Here is a 24,527-nt window from a genome sequence, read left to right on the forward strand (position 1 = left end):
AATTCTCTCCTGATCTACTGACACATATCTACTGGTTTCAATGGAGCTAAGTCAGTTCCTATCCGGCAAGTATTTAGCCCCTACAATTTAACATAGTAACTATTTAAAGTGTTTCTACAGCTATTAGTTTTACTGAGGCCATACCTGTATTCCATTCATGCCCACAAGTGGCCCATGGGAGCTCTGTGGTAAAGCAGTTAAATAGATAGAAGATAGCCCATGCTAAAATGATGATGTAATAAACATTTAAATGTGCTTCAATAACTTGGGTAGCATATCCAATGCCTAGAGAAAGAAAAAAAAATACAGAAATCTTTTGTACTTCAGACCTTTACAATTAAGACCATGCTGTTTTCTGTACATCTTAATATTAATTGGTTCAAACATTAGGGAACTTTTGGAGGGGCTGGACATGTTTAAATCAGTAGGTCCAGATACTCTTCACCCAAGGGTGCTGAGGGAATTGGCAGAGGTCATAGTGGGCCCCGGCATGGCTGTATGAGCGCTCGTAGGGCTCTGGCCAGGTACCAGAGGATTGGGAAAGGGCCAATGTGGTCCCCATTTACAAGAAGGGGAGAAAGGAGAACCCCTGGCAATTATAAGCCAGTCAGCCTTACCTCAGTCCTTGGGAAGACCTTTGAAAAAATTATCAAGGAGAACATCTGCAAGGGCCCAGCAGGGGCGGTAATGCTCAGGGGCAACCAACATGGGTTCACGGAGGGCAGATCCTGCCTGACTAACTTGGTTTCCTTTTTTGATCAGGTCACAAAGTCTCTGGATGAGGGTGTTGAGGTGGATGTCATCTTCCTGGACTTTAAGAAGGCCTTTGACACTGTTTCCTACCACATTCTCTTAAAAAAATTAGGTGACTGCGGCACTGATTCCTACACGGTCAGATGGGTGGCAAATTGGCTAGATGGTCACACCCAGAGAGTGGTGGTGGATGGGTCACTTTCAACCTGGAGGAATGTGGGCAGTGGAGTGCCCCAGGGCTCGGTCCTGGGGCCTGTATTGTTCAACATCTTTACAAGTGATCTGGATGTGGGTGTGGAAAGCATGCTGTCCAAATTCGCTGATGACACCAGGATGTGGGGTGAGGTGGGCACGCTGGAGAGGAGGGACAGAATCCAGCTAGATCTAGACAGGTTACAGAGGTGGGCAGATGACAATAGGATGGAATTCAATGTAGATAAGTACTGAATCTAGGGAGAAAGAAACCAGCAGCACACCTATAGGCTGGGAAACACCCCTCTTGTCAAAATGGTGGCAGAAAGGGATCTTAGAGTCATTGTTGACTCCAGGATGAACATGAGCAGCCAATGTGAAGAAGCAGTCAGGAAGGCTAACCGCACCTTCTCATTCATCTACAGATGCATCACAAGCAGGTCCAGGGAGGTGATCCTTCCACTCTATGCGACATTGGTCAGACCGCAGTTGGAGTATTGCGTCCAGTTCTGGGCGCCGCACTTCAAGAGGGATGTGGTTAGCATTGAGACAGTCCAGAGGAGGGCCACTCGCATGGTCAATGGGCAGCGGGTCAGGCCCTATGAAGAGAGGCTGAAGGGCCTGAATCTATTCAGCCTCCGTAAAAGAAGGCTGAGAGGGGATCTGGTGGCCGTTTACAAACTCCCCAGGGGGGACTAGCAGGAATTGGGTGAGGCTCTGTTCCCCCAGGCACCACCGGGGTTACTAGGAATAACAGCCACAAATTGTTAGAGAGACGGTTCAGGCAGGACATCAGGAGACACTACTTTACAGTTAGGGCTGCCAGGCTCTGGAATGGACTCCCAAGGGAGGTGGTGCTCTCTCCTACCTTGGGGGACTTCAAGAGGAGGCTGGACAGATATTTGGCTAGGGTGTTATGACCCCAGCACTTGTTCCTGTCCAGGGCAGGGGATCAGACCTGATGATCTGTTTAGGTCCCTTCCGACTCTAAGCACTATGAAACTATGAAACATATCATACATTTTTTTAAAAAAGAACAAAGTAGTACTTTCTGTTACCTTCAAAGAGAGGGCAAATTTTCCTCCAACATGTAATACCTCCTTCACTAGTAAACTGTCCCAGGGCAGTCTCCAGAAAAAATACTGGTATTCCACAGCAAATAAAGAAAACCACATATGGAATGAGGAAAGCACCTACAAGCAAAACATCAGTGGAAAGTTAGTAAGAGCAAATAAAATCCCTTGAAAGAGAAATCTGATTTCTAAAATAAAGGATGGAATCTACAAATCATTACTGCTCCGTATGGTACCACTGAAGTCTACAAAATGCAACTCACAGAAGAAAGTGTTTAAAGAATCAGACCTTAAATATTAAAAATTATTTACAATAGACCAAGTCCTGTTCAGTTTAATCCCACAAACATGGGAAAGATTGTCTAATGGGCAAGACATTGTGGGGACGTCTGCACATGCACTTTAATGCACATGCACTTTGATGCACAGTAGACTATTATACTGTGCATTAAAACATCATGTAAAAATCTGTGACATTACACTAATGTGCAGTAAAATAGTCCACTGCACATTAAGTGCCACTAAAAAGCATGCAAATGCACTACTGTGCATTAGCACAGCCTAATGCACATTAATTTAATACCTCATACTGGAGGTATAAAATTTAATGCACATTAGCAAAGGTACATTAATGCATGTGTAGATGTGCCCTATGTATTCAAAATCCAGTTCTGCCACTCTTTTGTCTGATCATGGAGAAGTCACTTAATCTACTCTATGTCTCAATTTTTCATTTTGAAATCGGGATTGATACTTCATGGTCACTAGAGGATATTGTGAAAATAAAATCCAGATAGAATTATGTAAGGTATTTGAGAATGATGATGAAGATCGCATAGACAGACAGATAGAACTAAGCAGCTACTTACAGGAGGACTTGTATCAGGAGCAGATAGTAACCAAAAAATGAACACTGTAATTCCACATATTAGGAACGTAACTGAGCATTTTTGTTAGTTTCCCACAGCAAAGATTACAAATTATGCAATATATACACCCCTGTGCCAGAATTTTACAGTATTCAATACTTATATTATGGATTAATGTACAGTAAATTTTTCATATTACTAATACTAACATCATTTTTAAATTAAAAGGCATTTTTTAATGATTAATCATGATAAATATTGGTCTATAACAGCAAAATGAACAGAAAGACAAATACAGTAATAAGTGCATAGGTTACACGCACAAAAAGAGGTAAGGAAAAATAAATGTGTTAGGTCAAATTCTGATCTTAATTGCATCCATTGCTATTTCCATGACCTTCCCTACAAAGCTAACATATGTAATTAAGAACAGGGTACAGTTTTTTTTACTACAAGCAATAAGTATAAAAAAAAAAAAAAAGACATAGGAGAAGAGCTCTGTGTTACATTCTGTGTGCACCAAACCCTGCTACTAAATTTAGTGGTGTTCATTAAGGCTAGGGACAGACATTACATGTAAGCCAGTTTAAGTGATCAGAAACTGGTTTAAATCTGTAACAAAACAGAAGTTCAGTGCACATAAACCAGTTTGAAAATGGCCGAAACTGGTTTAAGATAAACCTGGTTGAATGTAGTATCAGACTTAACTGATTTGGGTCAAACTGGTTTATGCAATGTCTGTCCCAGACCCCTTACTAGTTTAAGATAAATCAGACTACCCCAGCATCCCGGAATTCTCTCTGGGCTGGGCAGGGCTCTCTACTCCACAGCAAGGCTGGCCCCTCCCCTCTGCTCCCTGGCTGCTCAGGTACAGTGCAAGGCAAGGGAGGGCTGCTCTAGCACTCCCAGCTTCTAGCCTGACCCGCTGCAGGCGTGTGCCTGCATTTATGGGATGTCTGTCTGGTTACAAAACTGATTTAGCCTAGCCAGGATAGATTATCCTGCAAATATTGAATCATTTCAGGCTCAGGATTTTTGAATGTCTGTTCCTAGCTTAAAAATACAGGTTTAAACTTAAACAAGGGAAGATGTAAACAAACATAAAGGAAACAGCAAACTAAAGACAGCTAGGAAACTCAGTACCACCTTTACTCATATTTCATGAAGTAAAGCAATAAACAACATTTTAATGACATCACTGGGGCTACTTGCACACTAAGGCACTATTCAGCATGAGCTAGAATGGCAGAATCCAAGCCCCTACCTGTTGTTTCTGAATAAAGGCCTATAATTCTTTAATCTGAACTTCTGTTGAGACTTCCCACTGATTTAAATAATTATCCTGGCATTTCAAAAGACCATTTAAATGCACAATAGTTCCCTTTCTCTTTTAGGAATACATATTTTAAAATACTGTCAGCCACAACAAACTACTTGAACACTATGCTATACTACACTACACTGATAATTGCACCTCCTTAACAAGGACCCTGAAAATAAAATTTAACTTTAATGAAAAACCATTTGTAATGGTGTCTGCAAGAATATGGGTTTACTTCCTGAATGTTATCTATGAACCAATCAGGGCTCATGGACAGAGGTGATATCTTTTATTAGACCAACAAGATTTTTGCAAAAAAAATTCTTTAATTGTAAGCTTTCAGTCAAACACCCTTCATTAGGCATCAGAGAAAAGATTGTAAAAGTTCTTCTGGGTAGCCAGCTAAGAACTGCTGCCCAGAGGTGTTTTCCATCTATTGACCCCTCTGTGAAATCCTATGAAATATGAACTTTCATTTCTACCCAGGAGAACTTTTACAATCTTTTCACTGATGCCTGATGAAGGGTGTTTGTGCCTGAAAGCTTGCAATTAAAGAATTTTTTTTTTTTGCAAAAATCTTGTTAGTCTAATAAAAGATATCACCTCTGTCCTTGAGCCCTGATTGCTTTTTCCTCTAGACCAATACGACTACAACCTGGATACCTGCATCTATGAACCAAGTGTTTCCGAACTTTGTTTTAGGAAATCTATATGGCAGTGTAAATAACCAGGTATTCTGTGTAACAGGGGGAAAAGAGACACAGAGGAAGCTGCAATGATGGTTTATGTTTCAACCACTTTGATCTATAACAGGAGACACAGCTAAGTATACCTGCTTTGAAACAGCTAAGTGGAGTATCACCAGGACCTACAGTTTTATTCTGCAGACCCTCTCTGTCTGGACCACCTCCTTTCGCAGCTTCTTTAAAAGGTAGTATCTCCAAATGTTTCACTGTGCAAACCCCATCCATCAAATCCTCAGTGGGCCAGGGTTTGAGAATTGTTGGTTTAAATCAACTCCTACTCAGCCTGCTAGGACACATGCTCATAATGACTTTAGCATGAGTACGTGTTCACTCGTTTTACATTAGCATGACTCCACTGATTTCAATAGATTTATATCAGTGTCACAGAGAAGAAAACTGGTGTTTTTACTATCCAGATAAACAGTTTGATCACATAACTGATCAAAATTATAAAAAACTATTTATCTTGCAATAAAATCCACCAGGACCAGTAATCACATTCTCATGCTTATAAACAAATCAAAATCATCAAGAGATGTCACACTGTGGCAGAAGCAGACTAGCCACAGTAGCATGGAACTCCATGTTTACCATGGTGGTAAATTAGCCTGCTTGGAGAAGTATAGAGATATACCCTAGAATGCCTTTTCACAACTTTTGGCCTGAACAGTGTATACAGATGCAGAAACTCTCTGTATTAAACGAGCTCAGTTCTGATCCCAGGTTCAACAATGCACCTCCATTTAAGGTAGCTGCAAAGCTAAAATTGGTAACAGAATATGATTTTCCTATTAGTCGTCTTATTAGAAATATAAGTAAATGTTGTTATTTAATTATGTTCTTTTAATATCCAAAATTATATTAATTAAAGAACAGTATTACATGTTAATTATCTAAAATATATAGAACACATACAGAGCCACTTATATTTAGCTGAGCGCACATAGGATAACGTATAGGATAGTATGTCTTCATATGTGTTTCATATTGATTTTTCAGATTTTACCTTGACAAAAAAACACAGGGAAAATTCTAACAAATGAAAAATCTTCTCCATATTTCAAACCCACAGTTATTTTTACTTAATAAAAACCCTACTAAAGAGCACAATCTTAAAAACAAGATAGTTCCTTTTCTGAGAGTGCAGTAACAAAAGGAAATCCAAGTTACAGAGCACATGTACTTACTGTGCATATTTCTTTAGAAATATGGGAAACAAAATTGGCCAGAATAATCTTTGGCATTACTCAGTTGAGTAACAACACTAAAAAAGGTAGGCCAAATTTATCTCCAAGGAGATCCACTGAAGAATGGGTTTTTATACACCTTTCTATTAAAACAACCGGGTACATTGTTTTCTTTCTAACCTATATGCTCTAATTATTGTTTTAGCTTTTAACTAAAAAACAGTTTGTGTCCAGCCCATCACATATCTAACCTACATTTTTATTCTGAGGATTCATTTTTCCATTGCTAGCTATACCATGATTGAATTCCCTCCACATAACTGGCATGCATCCTATGTACTGGATACTGTCTTAGAGTATGGTGCACTGTTGCATAACTATTATCTTTTTTTTCTTGTTCCACAACTTTGCATATGTAATGACATTTCTAATATTTAATAATGTAGCTAGCAAGCAGTTCAACCAGCAAGCAGTTCAACTTCCTTCCCTATACCATTGTTGGGGGCTGAGAATGAAAAGCCAAAGCAGGTGGAGTTTATTTAAAGAGACTGTCTTTTGTCAGAGAAGAAAACTACAGATGAAGATTTGGTAGAAGAAAAAAAGGCTTTCTAAAGGTTCAGTCTATGATTGCAATGTGTTCCATATACCACTATCAAGACATTCTGGTTTTACACTGGAGAGTACACAGCTGTTTCATGCTGTCACCTTGTCCCATATTTTGACAGCATGCATACGTGTTTGTTATTCCATGCAGAAAAAATACAATAGCACACAATCCATTTTAACAGCGTTATAGCCTCTTTTTCATGAGATGTTAGTGCTCAAATGGGACCATTTTGAATTGCACTAGGGCATTTCCACATGATTTCACAAAGGTCTATAAATGCATCCCTGAGTTCATGACAAAATGTAATTTCCCAAATGCATATATTAATTTGTGAAAGATGAAGGAAACTGCACAGTTTTCCAAAAGCAAAAAGCACTGGTGCACAGCCTCAAAATGTGCAACACCTCCCCAGCAGCACAATCCCTGAAGTCTTCAAAACACCTGTCCTTTATACCCGGTGCAAGAAGCCTCAGGGAAACATTTGTTTCCTGTTTCTTTACCGTGTGGTTAGGGTGAGCAGTGAGTCGACATGGGATGCCAGCTTACCTCCTCCATTCTTGTAGCAGAGGTAGGGGAACCTCCACACATTTCCTAACCCGATAATCTCCCCAGCCACAGACAGGACAAATTCAACCTTATTGTTCCAGTGGCCCCTTTCGTGCACCTTTTTATCATTACTGTGGACAAGGTTGGTACTGGAGGCTTCTGGGTCCAAAGCATCTTCTGGCTTGCCGTTAATGATGGGAATGGTCTTTTCAGCTGTCATGACTGGTCGCCTGGGGTGGGGAAGAGAAGAAATCACTTTCCAATTGGAAGACATTCACAAGTCCCACTGCAGGTCAGGCGCTGTTGGCTTCCTGCAAGCTGCAAGGATTTCGGGAAGGAGATAGTACCTTTGCTCCATCAGGCAACTTGCAAAGGGAGAGAGAGGAGGGGCGGTACCAGGGCGTGTGGGGCAGGAGCATGGGCTGGGCCATCTGCAGCAGTGAAGGGGGTGGAAGAGGCGGAGAGCGGGGAGCTTTCACAGCCCCGCTCCCCTAGTAAGGACCCCACTGGGGCTGCCCAGCACCCGGAGGCTGCCGCAAAGTACGCACGGGCACCAGTGGGTGGCGGGCTGGCCCGTGGCTCCCCGAGCTACCGCTACTCACCCAGGTGCTCGGGCTCTGCCTCTGCCCGTGGCCGCGCGGCTGGGAGGGGCGCGGGTCCGGCTCGGAGCGGGGGTCCTGGGGCTGCCGCTGCCCGCCCTGTGCAGGCGGCGGTGGGGGCAGAGCGGCTGGGGAGCGAGCGGTGAGGCAGCGACGTTGGCTAGCTGCGGTGCCGCTGCAGCCGGCTGCGTGAAGGGATGCTCCTGCCGCCCGCGCGCTGGAGGGGACTGCCGGGAGTGCTCGGCCCCTGCCGGAGCCAGCGGGTAACACCCGCCTCAGCCTGTCCCGCGGCGCCCCCGCCCCCGGGGCCAGCCCCGCAGCCGCCAGCCCCTCGGCGCTCCCGGGTGGGGCGGGGCGGCTCGACTCGGCTTAGCCGAGATGCTGCAGCAAGGGCGGCACCTGCCCGGGGGGAGCCGCGGGCGCGGTGGTAGCGGGGGGACGCAGCCGAGGCCGCTCCGGGACGCCCACTCGCTATTGCGTTGTGAGGCTGCACACGTGTGCCTCGCGCCCCGCAGCCCTCCGGCGAAGCAGGACACGCGCCGCTGCGTCTGCCCTCCGGCCGGGAAACAAAGTCGGGCTCTTCTTTCCCCCCAGCGGTGAAGCTTTCCGGGCCGGGGCGCACGGGTCCAGCAACCAGCCGCAAAGCTTTCCAGTGTGGGCTGGGGTTGTTGGCCTGACCGCGCAGCCACCCGTCAGCGCGAAAAGGTTTATTTGGGGGATTTGTTTTTGTCCAGCGTCCGGGGTTCCGCGCGCAGGAGGCGGCGGCGGAAAAACGGAAAGAAACAGAGGAACCAGAGGGTCAAATGAAAAGTTTCAGATGAAGCACAAACAGCTTTTCTTTAATCCCACCAGCCTCCGCCCCCACCCCGCAGCCCCCACGTTTCTGTTTCCCTCCTGCCTGAATTTTTTGCCATTTTTAAAAATTGTTTTCAACTGCCCCCCAAATCCTTTATCATAGAGAGAAGCAGGACTGGAAGGGCCCTCCAGAGGTCATCTAGTCCAGCCCCATGGCTGTGGCAGGATCATCTCTGTCCAAACCGTCCCATAAAAACCCATAATCTAAACTCTACATAAGCCTGCTGTCAACTCTGACACAACACAGACCTGACACACTGACTTGCCACAGGCAAAGCAGGGGAACCACAGCAGCCAAGGTCCTGCTTCTACACAATGCTGTCAATATATGTTCAAGATTACATGCCAAACTGGCTGGGAGGATATAGTTGGGAATGGCCCTGCTCTGAGCAGGGGTTGAAGTAAATGACCTCCTGACATGCCTTCCAACCCTCATTTTATATGATTGTCTGATTATTCTAACTGGGTCATGCCACAAGCCCTCCCTCTCTCAAATCTTCCTTACAACTCAGTGCTTTGGTTACAGTGTTCAGGCCCTAGGCCCCAGCTCTCCTCTTTTTAAATAAATCTTAAGACCCAGCCTTACAAAGAATGCTGACCCATAAACACTATTCCCTTTTCATTTGGCCTGCATTCTTCTCCCCTCTGCCCTTGCTGCCCATCAAATGCTATTGAATATTGCCATTTCTCACTCTTCTGTAAAACGCCTGATCCAACACTGATTGAAGTCAATGGAAAGATTTACATAGACATATTTTATAAAACCTTTAGTTGGTTTTAACTCTGGTCTTAATATAGGACCTGAGTTTACAACCATTACTTACAGCTGTAGTGCCAGTAAGTTTGCTTCCATAAATTAGAGAGATTTTTCGTCTCAGCCTGAGGCCCCACCAGAGTCAGTACCATGCCACTCCTTGCCTCCATGCTGGGTCCCAGAACCCAGTGCAGAGGCAGAGAGTGCTGTGGGACCCAGAACCCAGCACAGAAGCAAGGAGCAATGAGACAGGGTTCTACAGTGCTCCCTGCCTCTGCTCTGGGTCCCACACTGCTCCCCTCTGCAGCCATACCCAGGACCCAGCACAGAGGCAGGGAGTGGCTGAACCTGGGTTCTACAGCACTGCCTTCCCTCGAATTGGGTCCCGCTCCTCTCCCCTTACAGTCAGACATGGGACCCAGCAGAGAAGCAGGGAGCACCATAGGCCCTGGGATCTAGCACAGAGGCAGAGAGCAGGAGAGTCCCAGCCTTCCCACTGCACAGTGGTGGGTTGCTTTGACAGACAAACAACTGATTCTCCCAGCCCTCTCAGTGCATTAGTCTTGAACACTCTCCAGTGCAGTGGGACAGCTGAGATGTCAATCAGCTGTTTGTTGATCAAAATCCCACACCATGCTGGACTCTTGAACTCCCTTTAGTGCCATGGGGGAGCTTTGACAAATAGCCGATTGTTTGTCCCAGCTCTCCTGTCTGTCCCATGATCCTATTACTTCTATGGAACAGTCTGACATTAGCTCAACATGTGTTGGGTAATAGGATCTGGAGATACTCCTCGCCAGAAAAGTAAGTCTGATACACTACAATGACACTTAGCACACTTAGCATGTTGCATTTACTGCTTAAATACTCAGATACTAACATTTTATGTGCAGTTAACACATGCTAAGTATAATGTGTAATAGCCCCCTTATTTAGTAGTATTGGAAGCATGTTGTGTAACTAGTTCCATAGTCCTTTTCTATATTAATTCAGGGTTTGGAGACAATGATTCATGATAGTTCCCATAACTACTAGAATACAAACACAGTACTACATGTGGGATGTAAAACTTCCTAGATTTTAAAACAGATTGTTAACATAGCTCTTTTTTGATGGGGTAGGGACTCTACTTGTATGGACACTATTGTTCCACCTTCTATAACCTGTACAGAAATAGAAATAAGAAGTAGAAGTTGACATATGAACCTCGAGTTTAAAAATATTTAAATTGCAGCTCATCTACTAACCCAGAACTACATCTCACTCTTCTCATCAGGAATTCATGTCCTGGTCCGTCAAGAGCTTTGCACACAGCATGCAATCACAGCTGATCTCACTGCCTACATGAGAGCAAAGCTGTGCCATAAGAGTAAAACAAGACACTGGTATTTAATGTCAGGTTTATCTTACAGTCATTTGAGGGCTTTCCAATTAAAATTAATATCTGAAATTAACAGGTTAGTTAAAGCAGCATTTGTCAGAAACATACTTTGAATTAGTTGCCTGTACCTTGTGGATAACTAAAGGAGCTAAAACAAAAAGATTTCTTCCTTCTTTTTTGGCTGCTCCAAGGCTGTTAGATCAGAATCAAGGCTGTAAATGTATTCACAGAAGTTCTTGATTCCATCCTTTTCTCCAGAGGCAAATCTACTGGCCATTGGTTCTAAGTCCCCTGTTAGAAACAATGTGTCCAAACAGAGACGTTCAAATTCCATCTTATTCAAATTGCATTTTACTATCCCCAGGGAAACCATACTAAAGTCCATATGGGGAAAATAGGAGTGGGAGTGGGGAACAGATTCACCCACTACCGGAACAAAGATACTGCAAAATCCCAAATTCCATAATATAATTATTTGGATATATAAAACAATATTAACACAGATGAGGGTATAAACCTAGCATATTCAGAAAAGAGCCACAAAGAAACAGCCACATTCACTAGAGTTCTGCCATGGAGTCATACAGTACTGTCTGGATACATAGGAGTATGCTATGTAGGGCTCTGACAGACATGCAGGCCCCCACTTTAACTCATGACACTTTACATAAAGTGCCATAAGTTAGAGCACCCCCCTCTCCCCTCAATGCAACAGACAAACATGGAAGGGGGGGAGCAGGGAATCAAGCCTGCCTGCAGGAGCCTACCTGCAGCTGAGGACCTGCCTCTTTCCCCCAGTCCTGCCTCCCCCCCCTTCCCAGCTGTCTGCAGGACAGGGAAAAGCAAACAGGACAGTTTGCAAAAAGTTCACTAGTCAGTTTCCAGGTCAGTTTGCCACCCCTCTCTTTGAATGGGAGCCTAAAAGGTAAGATTCTTTTCATATATATATGTAATTAGGACTGATGAACTACATAATTTTATTTTAGCAGCTAAAACAGCTGCTAGACCAAGTCTTAAGCCCCTTGTTTAACTAGAGTCCAGAGCAAGGAGGAGTTTGCTTGGAAACTCTCTCCCTCATTCATTTAAGCTTGCTGATAGGAAAGAGGTTGAAGGGAAAAGGGAACCCTTCAGATCAAGGAAAAGCAAACAGGCCAGCTACAGATGAGTTTACTAGGAAAGATCTGCTTGGAAAGAGAGGCAAGAAGTGAGAGGCAGCAGATTAGAAGAATCAGAGTCATGGCTGGAGGGTGTCTCAATCCCAAAACCACTGCCACGTCCAGCTCTTCCTCTGCTTCCACCTGTAAGTGTCTCTCCAAGCAGCACCACACAGCATGGAGACTTCCATCTAGGTTACGGTTTGGTGCTGTGCAGACTGCACCTTGCAGATTCCTTCCAGTGTCAGCCAGGTGGCGGAGTGTCTGCAATTTAAGTGGTGCCTTCTGATGGTCTCCCTCAGGGCAAAGGCAAGAGATCTACAGGAGGAAGTAGCAAGGCTCTGAAGAATGCTCCACCATGAGAACTTCATTGATTTCATGCTGGAGGAAACTTCTAAGACTGTGGAGGAAGGATTGCCAGAGGTGGTGCTAGAAAAGGAAGAGGCCATGGACTCTCAGGGAGGTAGAAGCTTGTATCTCCTGGCAGCAAGAAGAAGTCATCATAACCACATGCAGTGGTTTGCCTGGAAAACAGATATGGAGCACTAGAAACAGAGGAGGAGAAGTGTGTTCTATTGGTGGAAGAGGCCAGGCCAGGAATCCCCAAGGTGGGGAGGGTCAAGACCACTGCCATGAAAAGGAAGCAATGGGAGGTGGTGGTTGAAGACTTCCTTCTGAGGGAGACAGCAGGATCCATGTAATGGCCCGACCTGTTGTCCTGGGAGGTCTGCTGCTTGCCTGGAGCCCAGATCTGAGATGTCATGGAAGAATTACCAAGACTCATCGAATCCTCTGACTACTGCCCCTCTGCTGCTTATCCATATGGGCACCAATGATATTACCAGGGGTAACCTTGAGCAGATCAAGAATGACTACAGGGCTCTGGGTACAAGGGTAAAGGGACAGGGGCTCAGGTCATGTTCTCACTAATCCTTCTGGTCAAGAGGAAGTTCCCTGACAGGAGTGATCTGGCAGTTCAATGCATGGCTATGTAGGTAGTGTCACCAGGAGTGATTTAGCTTTTTTGACCATGGGATGTTGTTCCAAGAAGAAGGCTTGCTAGGAAGAGATGGGGTCCATCTGATGAGGAGAGGGCAGATCATCTTTGCAGACAAGCTCGCTAACCTGGTGAGGAGGGCTTTAAACTAGGTTTGCAGGGAGATGGAGAACAAAGCCCTGAGGTAGGAGGGGAAGCAGAGGATCAGGAGGAAGCAGAAGCAGCAGGGGGCAGCAGGAAAGGCCTCTTTCTTCCTGAGAAAGAAGGGTAATTGGCTAGTGACCTCAGGTGTCTGTACAAGAATGCATGGAGCCTGAGAAACAAGCAGGAAGAATTGGAAGTCCTTGCACGGTCAAGGAACTATGATGTGATTGGAATAACAGAGACTTTATGGGATAGTTCACATGACTGAATCACTGTCATGGATGAGTATAAACTGTTCAAGAAGGATAGGCAGGAGAGAAGAGGAGGAGGAGTTGCAATGTATGTAAGAAATGTATGATAACTCAGTGCTCCAGTATGAAACTGAAGACAGGCCTGTTGAAAGTCTCTGGGTTAGAGTCAGAGGGAAGATCAGGCTCAGACTTGCCCTTCGCTCCTGGAGCATAGAGGTAAATGGGGCTGTGGGGCAGGGCTGGGGAAGATGGCAGGGGGCTGAGGGAGTGAGGGGTGCTGCCGGCCCCAGGTGGCACATCACAGCTGGGAGCAGGGCCAGGGGGTGAGGGCAGGGGTGCCCTTCTGCAGGGGGGCTTTGCGGGCAAGCGATGCAGGCACAGTGTGGTAGTGCCCGCCATGTGCAGGCCACACACATGCCGCCTGGCCATCTGCCCAGGGGAGGGGGAGAGGGAGTCTGGTGTGCAGCTGGAGCACAGCTCCGTGGCTGGCTCTGCAGCCATGGCAAGGGATGGCAGGGGCGGGTGCTCGCATGTGGTGGCTGCTGCCGCTTACCTGGAGGGCCATGATGGCGGTCACGGCCACTGCCCAGTGTCTTTGTCCTCATGTCTGTGTCTGGGGTGCTGTTGCGAGGGGCATCAGGAGGGCTGTTGAGACTGCTGGGGGGGGGCTTTCATTTTTATCACAGATTTTGGGTTTTTAATCAGTGAATTTGCAACTTTTAATCAGAGAAAAACAGGATCCCTGCTGATAACTGACCATGTCCCACTTAAGTGGCTTCAGTCTGCCAAAACCAACAACTTGAGGCTGACGCAGTGGCTGCTAGCTTTACAACCCTTTTATTTTGCAGTGGAACACTGGGATGAGAAATCAAATGTAAATGCGGACTGCCTATCAATACTGGAGGGATGACCTACTGTGATAAGGACACTGGCAAAGGCAGTCATGCACAGAAAAGGGGATACCTCTATAGTTTTCTTTTTCTTTTTGGACAAAAGCGGGGAGGCATGTAACAGGGTAAGGAATGACCCTGTTCCTGAGCTGAAAGAAACTTACTTGCTTAGAGAGAATAGGAGGGAGGGAGCCAGGTCAAAGACAGGGCAAGGGTAATTACTTATGAGGCACCACTGGGGAAACTTACACACCAGACAGCGATTGGCACTGAAGCAGTGATTGGTGACAATAAAGACAACTCATCGGGGGCTGTTCATTGCCCGGGGTACTTCATAAGACAAGACGTCTGATGAGAGAGGAAGAGAGCAAAGGGGCTGGACTGAATCCAGGAGCACCCTACCTACAAGAACAGACTGACCAGGTGATGGTAAAACCATGGTGGGACCCAGCACAGAGAGGTTAGAAATGCAAGATACTTACCCTTGTTGTCCTCAGACCTAGAATCAGCTCTGGGGAGCAGGATGCTGACTACCTGTAAAAAAGAGAAGAGGAATCAAAGCTAAGACATAAGGAGCCTTAAACTGAGTTGCCATGGGGAAGGGGGAGGAGAAAGAGTGTTTCATGTTAAACCCAGCATCTTGCCATACTTCACGGGGAGCACAAAATAAAACCAATTCACTTTTACTTTCCTAGTCGGGTGATTGATGACATTACCTCTCATTGGGGAAATAACTATCTTATCTTTCTATCAACAAAGGTATGGCAGGTGAGCCTCAAAGGGAGATAATTTGTTAATCATCCCTGACCCGTCACAGTCATCTAGGTTGAAATGGTGGTGCAGTTCAGCAGCTGCTACCGTGATGGAGCAATCCTGTTCAGGATACCCTCTCCTCACCCCACACGGAGAAAGGACTAGAAATGGTGCCGTAAAGGTAGGCTGTCTTATCTGCTTGTGGAGGGATAACTGAGTCCAGTGGCATCACTCTCTCTGCGGTCAAAAATATCACCATGAGATAATGATTTTTGCAACATGGAACATTAGCATCTTGGTGGGCAACCAAGTCAATTAATGACCAGAAAGAAGAACTGTCATAGTTTCCAGGGAACTAATGTGATACAACATCAATATTGCAGCTTTGAGTGAGAAAAGATGACCAGATGAGCATCATCTGAGGGAAGAGCAAACTGGTCCTAGAAGAAGTGTTCATGGGGTCAGCTTTGCCATAAAAAATGAGCTGTCAGTCAATGTACAGATCTTCCTGGAGGCATTAATAAACATCTTATGACCCTACATGTTAAGCTCAGCAACAATTAGTATTTTTTGGAGAGTGCTGGGGACAACTTCCTGGTGCAAGTGTAGAAGAGGCCATGCTCTTCTTGACCTTCTTCCTCCTGCTCACAAACAAGGAAGAATCCACAGGGAATGTAGAAGTGGATGGCAACCTGTGCAGCAACAACCATGAGATGACTGACTTCAGGATCTGAGGAAAGGAAGGAAGGAGAAAAGCACAATAAGGACTCTGCACTTCAGAAAAGCAGACTTCAACTTACTCAGGGAACTGATGGGCAGAATCCCCTGGGAGACTAGCCTGCCAGTCTGAGGGGGAAAGGAGTTCAAAAGAGTTTGTTGTATTTTAAAGAAACCTTACTTAGGGCACAGGAACAAACCATCCAGCTGTGCAGGAAACTCTTCAGTGAGCTAAAACAGAAACAGGAAACTTACAAGAAGTGAAAAGTTGGACAAATGACTAGAGAGGAGTATAAGACTATTGCTTGGGCATGCAGGGATGAAATCAGGAAGGTCAAAGCATGATTGGAGTTGCAGCTAGCAAGGGATGTGAAGGGTAACAAGAAGTGTTTCTACAAGTATGACAGCAACAAAAGGAATATCAGGGGAAGTGTGAGTCCATGACCAAATGGGGGAGGCAATGTAGTGACAGATGGTACAAAAAAGTCTGAAGTACTTAATGTCTTTTTCATCTCAGTGTTCACAGGCAAAGTCAGCTCCCAGACTTCTGAACCTGGCGCACACAGTTTGGGGAGGAAATGAGTAGCCCTCAGTGGTGAAAGAACAGGTTAGGAACTATTTAGTAAATCTGGACATGTACAAGTCCCTGGGGCTGGCCGTGATCCACCTGAGAATGCCGAGGGATTTGGCCAATGTGATTGCAGAGCCACTGGCAATTATCTTTGGAAAATCATGGCAATAGGGAGAGGTCCTAGATGATTGGAAAAGGGCAAATATTTTTCTTAACTTGAAGAAAGGAAATAAGGGGGATCCAAAGAACTATAGACTGATCAGCCCCACCTAACTCCCTGGAAAAATTCATGAAGCAGGTCCCCAAGGAATCTATTTCTAAGCACTTGGAGTAGAAGAAGATGATTAGAAAAAGTCAGTATGGATTCACCAAGGGCAAGTCATGCCTGATCAACCTGATTGCTTTTCCTTCATCCACAGAAAACACTGAACATGATATACTTTGACTTTAGCAAGGCTTTTGATACGGTCCCCCACAACGTTCTCACAAGGAAGCTAAGGAAGTACAGGTTGGATGAATGTACTGTAAGGTGGATAGAAAACTGGATGGATCATCAGGCTGAAAGGGTAGTAGTCAATGGCTCAATGTTTAGTTCGCAGCTGATATCAAGTCGAGTGCCCCAGGGGTTTGTCCTGGTGCTGGTTTGGTTTAATATATTCATCAACAACAAGAAGATGGGGAACCCTCAGCACGTTTGCAGATGACACCAAACTGGGCGTGTAGTACCTAAACAGGAGGGTAGGGCTAGGATTCAGAGACCTCAACAAATTGGAGGATTGACCCAAAAGAAATCTCATGAGGTTTTAATAAGGACAAATACAAAGTCCTGCACTAAGGGTTGAACAATCCCTTGAACTGCTACAGGCTGGGGATCAAGCTTAAGTGTAAGCCCCAACACTTCATGCTGACAGTGAAATCAAAGAACAGTTATACTTCAACCTTGACTAGGTTTTGTCTAATATTTGCAAGAAGCACACATTTCTTTTCTTTGGTGACTTCAAAGCCACTCTCAGGTGTGACCTGGAACTCTTGAGGGTACCATTAGGAAGGAAGGAGTAGGTAAAATCAACTCCAACAGCATCCTATGTCTAAGCAAATGCATGGAGTAGCCTTGTCATCACAAACACTATGTTCAGACAGAGTGACAAATACAGGGCTACCTTGAGACACAATCACTCTAAGGCACTGTCCCTTCCTTGCTATGTTATTGTTAGAGCCCATGATCAAGTGGATGTCCATATCACATGAGCCATACAAGGAACCCATACTACTGGAGAGATCACCATCTTGTCAGATCCATTGTGAACATCCAACTTGCTCCGAAAAACTGAAAACAGCCAAAAGCAATGTGAAAGACTCTCACACCAAATAGCTTCAAGACTTGAAGGTCTGTAAGGATCACCAACACTATCTACATGAAAAGCTTTCTGCCCTGTCCACAAATGAAGGCAACATTGAGGAACTCTGGAGGGGGTTTCAAACTGCCATTCATATGGCCCTTGCTTAATCCATTGGTTATACCATGCGTCAACAACAAGACGGGTTTGATTAGAATGACACTGGAATCCAAACCTTCTGCAACTGGAAGAAAAGGGCTCATTTTGCTTGGCAAGATGACACCTAATCTCAGCAGAAGAAGATGTATCAGCTCCTCAAAGCCAAAGCTCAAAGAAGAATCCATTAAATTAAAAATCAATGGTGGAAAGATAAAGTCAAGGAGACAGAGATCTATGATGACAAACATGATGTATATCTTTTTCAAGGCAATGAAATCCATCTGTGGCCCAACTGCCCATGGTCCAACTTTTCTGTGATTGCAGGATGGCTTGATGCTCCTCAAAGAAAATGAATCTATTGAAGCTAAATGAAAACAGCACTCTGAGGCACTCCTAAACTATGAGTAAATTGTGGCAGATACCACCATTAAGTCCATCCCCCAACACCCTGAAAGGGGATCCCTCACCATCCCTCTTATTAAGTCTGGTGTGCTATCAAGGAAAGCAAGAACAACAAGACTATGGGACTGGATGGCATACTTGCTGAAATCTACAAGGCTGGTATCAAGGAGCTAGTACTGAGACTCCACATATTTAATCTCTAAATTCGGAGCAACAAAGATATCCTTGGGAACCTGAGGAATCATGACTATCTTCAAGCAAGGAAATAAGTCTGTGTATGGGAGCTATTGAGGTATCATCCCCCTTTTTACAGCAGGGAAAATCCTTGCCTGTATCTTCTACATCTTTCTGAGGAAGTCCTGCTGAAATCTGTTTGGTTTCAGAACATCCTATGAGTCAACTGATATGATCTTTGTTGCCCACCAGATCCAAGGAAAGTGTCAGGAACAACATCAGGAACCTGTATATGGCCTTCACTGACCTTACTAAGGCCTTGATAGCCACCTTTCTCAGAGAGTAAACTCTGATAAGATTCAGAACAGGATCCAATGCAAAAGTGCCTCCTTTGGGGAATTTATTTCAGCATGTCTTTATTCATTGTGATCTCCAGAAAGATACCAAGATCCAGGTCTACAATTCAATCACCATCCCCACTCTCCTCTATGGATATAAAAAGTGGGTGATGTAACATCATCATATCAAGACCCTGGGAAGGTATCACCAACAGTTCTTCCAGAAAATCCTCCACATCAAATGGGAAGATCTCTGTACAAATGACAGCATCCTTGTCGAAGCAAATATTACCAACTTTGAGTAGTTAATCATCAAACATCAACTTGGCTGGACTGGACATTGAGTATGGATGCCTGACTCTCAACTCACAAAACAAATGTTCTACTTCCAGCTTAGTAATGACCTGAGATCTTTTAGTGGACAGCAGAAATGCTACAATGACACATTGAAGGCATACCCCAAGAAAATGGATACCAACATCAAGAGCCAGGAGGATCTGGCTGTCAACTGATTCCAGTGGAACTGTAACCTCAACCAAGTGGCAGCCCTTTCTCAAGGTAAAGTGTCTTGCCCTCAAAACAGAAAAAAGAGAATGGAGGAAGAAAAAGGAGAGAAATCCTAGCCTATGGCCCACTCTTCCCTGTAGAAAGACCTACAACTTCTGTGAATGGGTCAGTGGCTCAAGGATTGGACTATTAAGCCACCTTAGGACCCTTCAATGAACTGTAGTGGAGACCATCCTCAAGTCAAGCAGTGCTTGCACCTGTGTTGTTATCTGTAGCTCTGGGGCTCCCTTCTATATGATTCCCCAGCTGCTTGCTTTCTTGCAGCTAACTGTGACCAGGGAGCCAACAAACAGGGACTGCCAACAGGGGAGCAGTTTGCAGGCAGTTCACAGGCCAGTCATGGGCACAAATACACAGGAGCTTCTCACAGAGACTTCAGGTAAGTGAATGAGGAAGGGGGATACTATGGGGGTGGTGATACAGAGTGCAGCCAGGACCCCTGCCCTGCTGCTGCCTCTGGCCCGGAGCTCCTGTGAGGCGTCCACCTACACAGGCCCCTTGAACATCAAACTTTGGGGCAAAGCATCCACACCAGAAGACAGGTGGATGATCCAGGCTGACCTGGACAGGCTCAGCAAGTGGGCAGATGAGAGTCTGATGGTGTTCAACGCTGATAAATGCAAGGTTCTCAACCTTGGGAAGAAAAACCCGCAGCATCCTTATAGGCTCGGCAGTGCTATGTTGGCTAGCACTATGGAAGAAAGAGACTTGGGGGTCATCATTGACCACAAGATGAACATGAGCCTGCAGTGTGATGCTGCGGCTAGTAAAGCAACCAAAACGCTGGCTTGCATCCATAGATGCTTCTCAAGCAAATCCCGGGACGTCGTTCTCCCCTTGTACTCGGCCTTGGTGAGGCCGCAGCTGGAGTACTGCGTCCAGTTTTGGGCTCCACAATTCAAAAAGGATGTGGAGAAGCTTGAGAGAGTCCAGAGAAGAGCCACACACATGATCAGAGGTCAGGGAAGCAGACCCTATGATGACAGGCTGAGAGCCCTGGGGCTCTTTAGCCTGGAAAAGCACAGGCTCAGGGGTGATCTGATGGCCACCTATAAGTTTATCAGGGGTGACCACCAGTATCTGGGAGAACATTTGTTCACCAGAGCACCGCAAGGGATGATGACTAGGTCGAATGGTCATAAACTACTACAAGACCGTTTCAGGCTGGACATAAGGAAGAATTTCTTTACTGTCCGAGCCCCCAAGGTCTGGAACAGCCTGCCACCGGAGGTGGTTTAAGCATCTACATTGAACACCTTCAAGAGCAAACTGGATGCTTATCTTGCTGGGATCCTATGACCCCAGCTGACTTCCTGCCCTTTGGGCAGGGGGTTGGACTCGATGATCTTCTGAGGTCCCTTCCAGCCCTAATGTTTATGAAATCTATGAAACATAGATGTCCAGAAGGCAGTAGACTGCCAATGGTTAGTGCTGACCTAGTTAAGGAGCACTTGGAGGGGCTGGATGGGTACAAGTCAGCAGGCCTGGATGACCTCCATCCATGGGTGCTGAAGGAACTGGCCAGTGTCATAGCTGAGCCGCTGGCTTGGCTGTTTGAGCACTCATGGTGCTCTGGCCAGGTCCCTGACGACTGGAAAAGGACCAACATGGTGCCCATTTTTAAGAAGGGGAGAAGGGATGAGCTGGGTAACTTTAGGCCAGTCAGTCTTACCAGAGCAGAGCTCTTTTCTCCCCAGCACCACCTGGGGTGGCGAGGAACAATGGTCATAAGCTGATGGAGAATAGGTTTAGGTTGGAGATAAGAAGGCAATATTTTACAGTTAGGGTGGCCAAAATCTGGAACCAACTTCCCAGGGAGGTGGTCCTCACCCCTACCTTGGGCATATTCAAGAGAAGGTTGGACGATCACCTGTCTGGGGTCTTGTGAACCCAGCATTCATTCCTGCCTGTGGCAAGGGGTCAGGCTAGATGATCTTTTCAGGTCCCTCCTGACCCTAGATACTATGATACCTCTATCCTTGGGAAAACACTGGAAAAAATAATTAAAGAGCACATTTGGAAGGCCCAGCAGGGGAAATGATGGACAGGTTGGGTCAATGGGCAGACAAAACAGGATGCAATTCAACAAAGACAAATGCAAGGTACTCCACCCAGGGAGGAGGAATCCCCAGCACACCTATAGGTTGGGGGATGACTTCTTCAGCAGCTCAGTGACTGAGAGAGATCTTGGAGTCATAGTTGTCTTCAAGATGAACATGAGCCGACAGTATAATGAAGCCATCAACAAAGCCAATCTCACCTTATGGTGCATTAGCAGATGAGTGACCAACAGATCGAGGGAGGTGATGCTCCCCCTCTATGCAGCATTGGTCAGGCTGCAGTTGGAGTAGTGTCCAGTTCTGGGTGCCACACTTCAGGAAGGATGCAGAGAATCTGGAGAAGGTCCAGAGGAGGGCCACTTGTATGATTAGTGGCCTCCATACAAAACTGTATGAGGGGAAGTTGAGAGATCTGGATTTCTTCAGCCTTCACAAGAGACATCTAAGGGGAGACCTTGTAGCAGCCTATAAGTTTATCAAGGGAGGACAACAGAGAGTTGGAGATGCGCTATTTACCAGCACACCCCTAGGAGTATCTAGTAATAATGGGTACAAACTAGTGGAGAGTAGATGCAGGTTAAACATTAGGAAGAAATTTTTCACTGGAAGGGTGGCCAGAATCTGGAACAGGCTGCCAAGAGAGGTGGTACTATCATCTAGCTTGGAGGTCTTTAAGAGGAGGCTAGATAGGCACCTACCTGGGGTCATCTGACCTCGGTCCTTTTCCTGCCTCGGGCAGGGGGTCGGACACGATGATCTTTCGGGGTCCTTATGAATCTAAGAATCTATGAACTAGAAATAATGGCCATAAACTGGAAGTCAGCAAATTCAGATTGGACATCAGGAAAAAATTCTTTACAGTGAGGGTTGCCAAAATGTGGAATAAGTTTCCAAGGGAGGAGGTGCTGTCCCCTTCCTTGGAGGAATTTAAAAGGAGATTGGACAGACCTGGGGTCAGATGACCTGGCAGGGGTCATATCACCCCAGCACTCATTCCTGCCCAGGGCAGGGAGTCGGACTCGATCTAATAGGTCCCTTCTGACCCTTACATCTATGAATCTATGAACATGAGTCATCAGTGTGGCGAAATCACCAGCAAAGCTAACCGCACTTTATCATGCATCAGCAGATGCATGACAAATAGAATCAAGGAGGTGATACTTCCCCTCTGTGCGGCACTGGTCAGACCACAGTCAGAGTACTGCATCCAATTTTGACTGTCATACTTGAAGAAGGATGTTGATAGACTCAAGAGGGTCCAGAGGAGGTCCACTCGTATAGTTATGGGCTATGAGGAGAGACTGAGAGACCTGGACCTCTTCAGCCTCTGCAAGAGAAGGCTGAGAGGTGATCTTGTGGCCACCTACAAGTTCATTAGGGGGACTCAGCAAGGGATCAGGGATGCTCTGTTCAGCAGAGTGCCTCTTGGGGTGACAAGGAACAATATGCACAAACTGACAGAGAGCAGATTTAGGCCAGATATCAGGAAAATCTTCATGATAAGGGTAGCCAAAATTTGGAATGGGCTTTCAAGAGAGGTGATGCTCTCCCTTACCTTGAGATCTTTAAGAAAAGGCTGGATAGGCATCTGGCTGGGGTCATCTGACCCCAGCACTCTTTCCTGCCTAGGCAGGGGGTCGGACTCAATTAACCGTTGAGGTCCCTTCCGACTCTAGCATCTATGAATCTATGAACTCTGCTTCAACTCCACTCTGATTACAGTATTATTATGTTGTTTTTTCACTCTCTTGAAGTCAGGGATGGCTCACAATTTTTTGGGCCCCTGCAAGAAATAGTCTTGGAGCCTCCTGCCCTAAAGAAGCTGGTAGTGGAGGAGTGGGGTGGCGAGCGGCTGAAGAAGCTAGCGGTGGCAGCGGGGTAGGTGGTGGTGAGTGGCCAGATGCAGGAAGCCCCTTAGCTGTGGGGCCCCCTGTGGGCACAGGTTTTGCAGGATAGGACCGGCCAGCCCTGCTTGAAGTAATGGGCCAGAAGCCCCCTGTTACACTCCACAGGGCTATATACTGTAAAGTCAGTTTTATCATCAGTTAACTTAAGTTTTGCTTGTGTTTTGTTAAATGAAGAGAAATAGACCTATTAAGGATATGTGAACTGACTTAAGCTAGCAGCCATAATTATCAATGAATGCCTATTTTAATGTCAGCATGCTACTTGATCCAGTTCAGATAAATATGTTCAGTTTAGATAAATAATGTGCAGTTTTCAACTGATGCACTATTTTGGAGCCTGCGCTAGCATATCTCAGCAACTTTTTATTTGACTTTCATGGAATTTTATAATTAAAGAGCATGCAGGATTGGGACACTATAAAAAAAAGTTTGCAGTATGCTTAAAACCCAAGTCCCATATTGACAAAAAAACTTAAACATTTAGGAAATTAAAGTGGAAGATTTTCAGTCACAAATGATGATAAGACACCCATTTCCCTTTGACTGCCTAGGAGAGTTATATTCTTGACTGGTTTTTGTGCCTTTAAAATTCTCCATCAACTTAGGGGTAGAAGAAGCAAATGGTAGATTTTAAAAAATATGTTCAATAAGTTAAAGTGCTTCCACACTGCTTCTTTTTCAAAGGAAAAAAACAGCAAATATTCTCCTCTGGTGGAGGAGGCAGGTACCCCTTTTTTTCTCTTTTAATGGTTCAATTTTGTAAGGTGCTGAGGTTTGCAATCTCTGACTTCTTTAAGACTCAGGTCTTCTACAAGAGAACTTGCAGTCTATGTTAAAACAAAATGCATAAAGTGTATGAAACAGACAATGGAGAAGAGAGATGGTAACAGTGAAATAAATTTGAGATTTGCATAAATTGGCAAACTTATAATTTTACAAGATTTCTTATAGTTAATATAAACAATAGATACTAAAGTCACCTGCCTAGCAGTTATCATTTGGCTTCAACTTTACAGTATCATGGTAAAACATTCTCTCAACTGAAGTTAAATTGCACCCCAGTCCTGTAAGCCAGAAGTGTTATTCATACACTGAAATACGAAGAGATGTCTCTAGTGTGACAAATTGTAATTCCACAGAGGACATTCCAGAATTTAGACCATTATGCTGTCTGGGCTTCCTGCTGTGTAGTTTAGAAGCACCACATTGGCTACTGCATAGTT

At 45.3% G+C, this 24,527-nt stretch overlaps 1 protein-coding gene across 2 annotated transcripts in view; it reads right to left on the bottom strand.

Annotated features, from left to right (window-relative positions):
- The window catches only part of SLC6A11 (solute carrier family 6 member 11), a 303,122-nt gene extending 294,732 nt beyond the window's left edge, over nt 1-8,390 (bottom strand). Inside the window, exons 1-4 of one of the 2 annotated variants that reach the window (XM_014595398.3) lie at nt 7,897-8,390; nt 7,295-7,524; nt 2,004-2,138; nt 145-285 (exon numbers count right to left, since the gene is read on the bottom strand). In XM_014595398.3, coding sequence (XP_014450884.1) covers nt 145-285; nt 2,004-2,138; nt 7,295-7,514 — 496 coding nt within the window. In that variant the 5' untranslated portion in view covers nt 7,515-7,524; nt 7,897-8,390. Of the gene's footprint in view, nt 1-144; nt 286-2,003; nt 2,139-7,294; nt 7,681-7,896 lie in introns of those variants that run through there. The other variant, XM_006263824.4, reaches the window with a different exon arrangement.
- Nucleotides 8,391-24,527: the final 16,137 nt, after the last annotated feature.

The sequence above is a fragment of the Alligator mississippiensis genome, chromosome 12 (assembly GCF_030867095.1).
Source record: "Alligator mississippiensis isolate rAllMis1 chromosome 12, rAllMis1, whole genome shotgun sequence".
NCBI classification, from domain to species: Eukaryota; Metazoa; Chordata; order Crocodylia; family Alligatoridae; genus Alligator; species Alligator mississippiensis.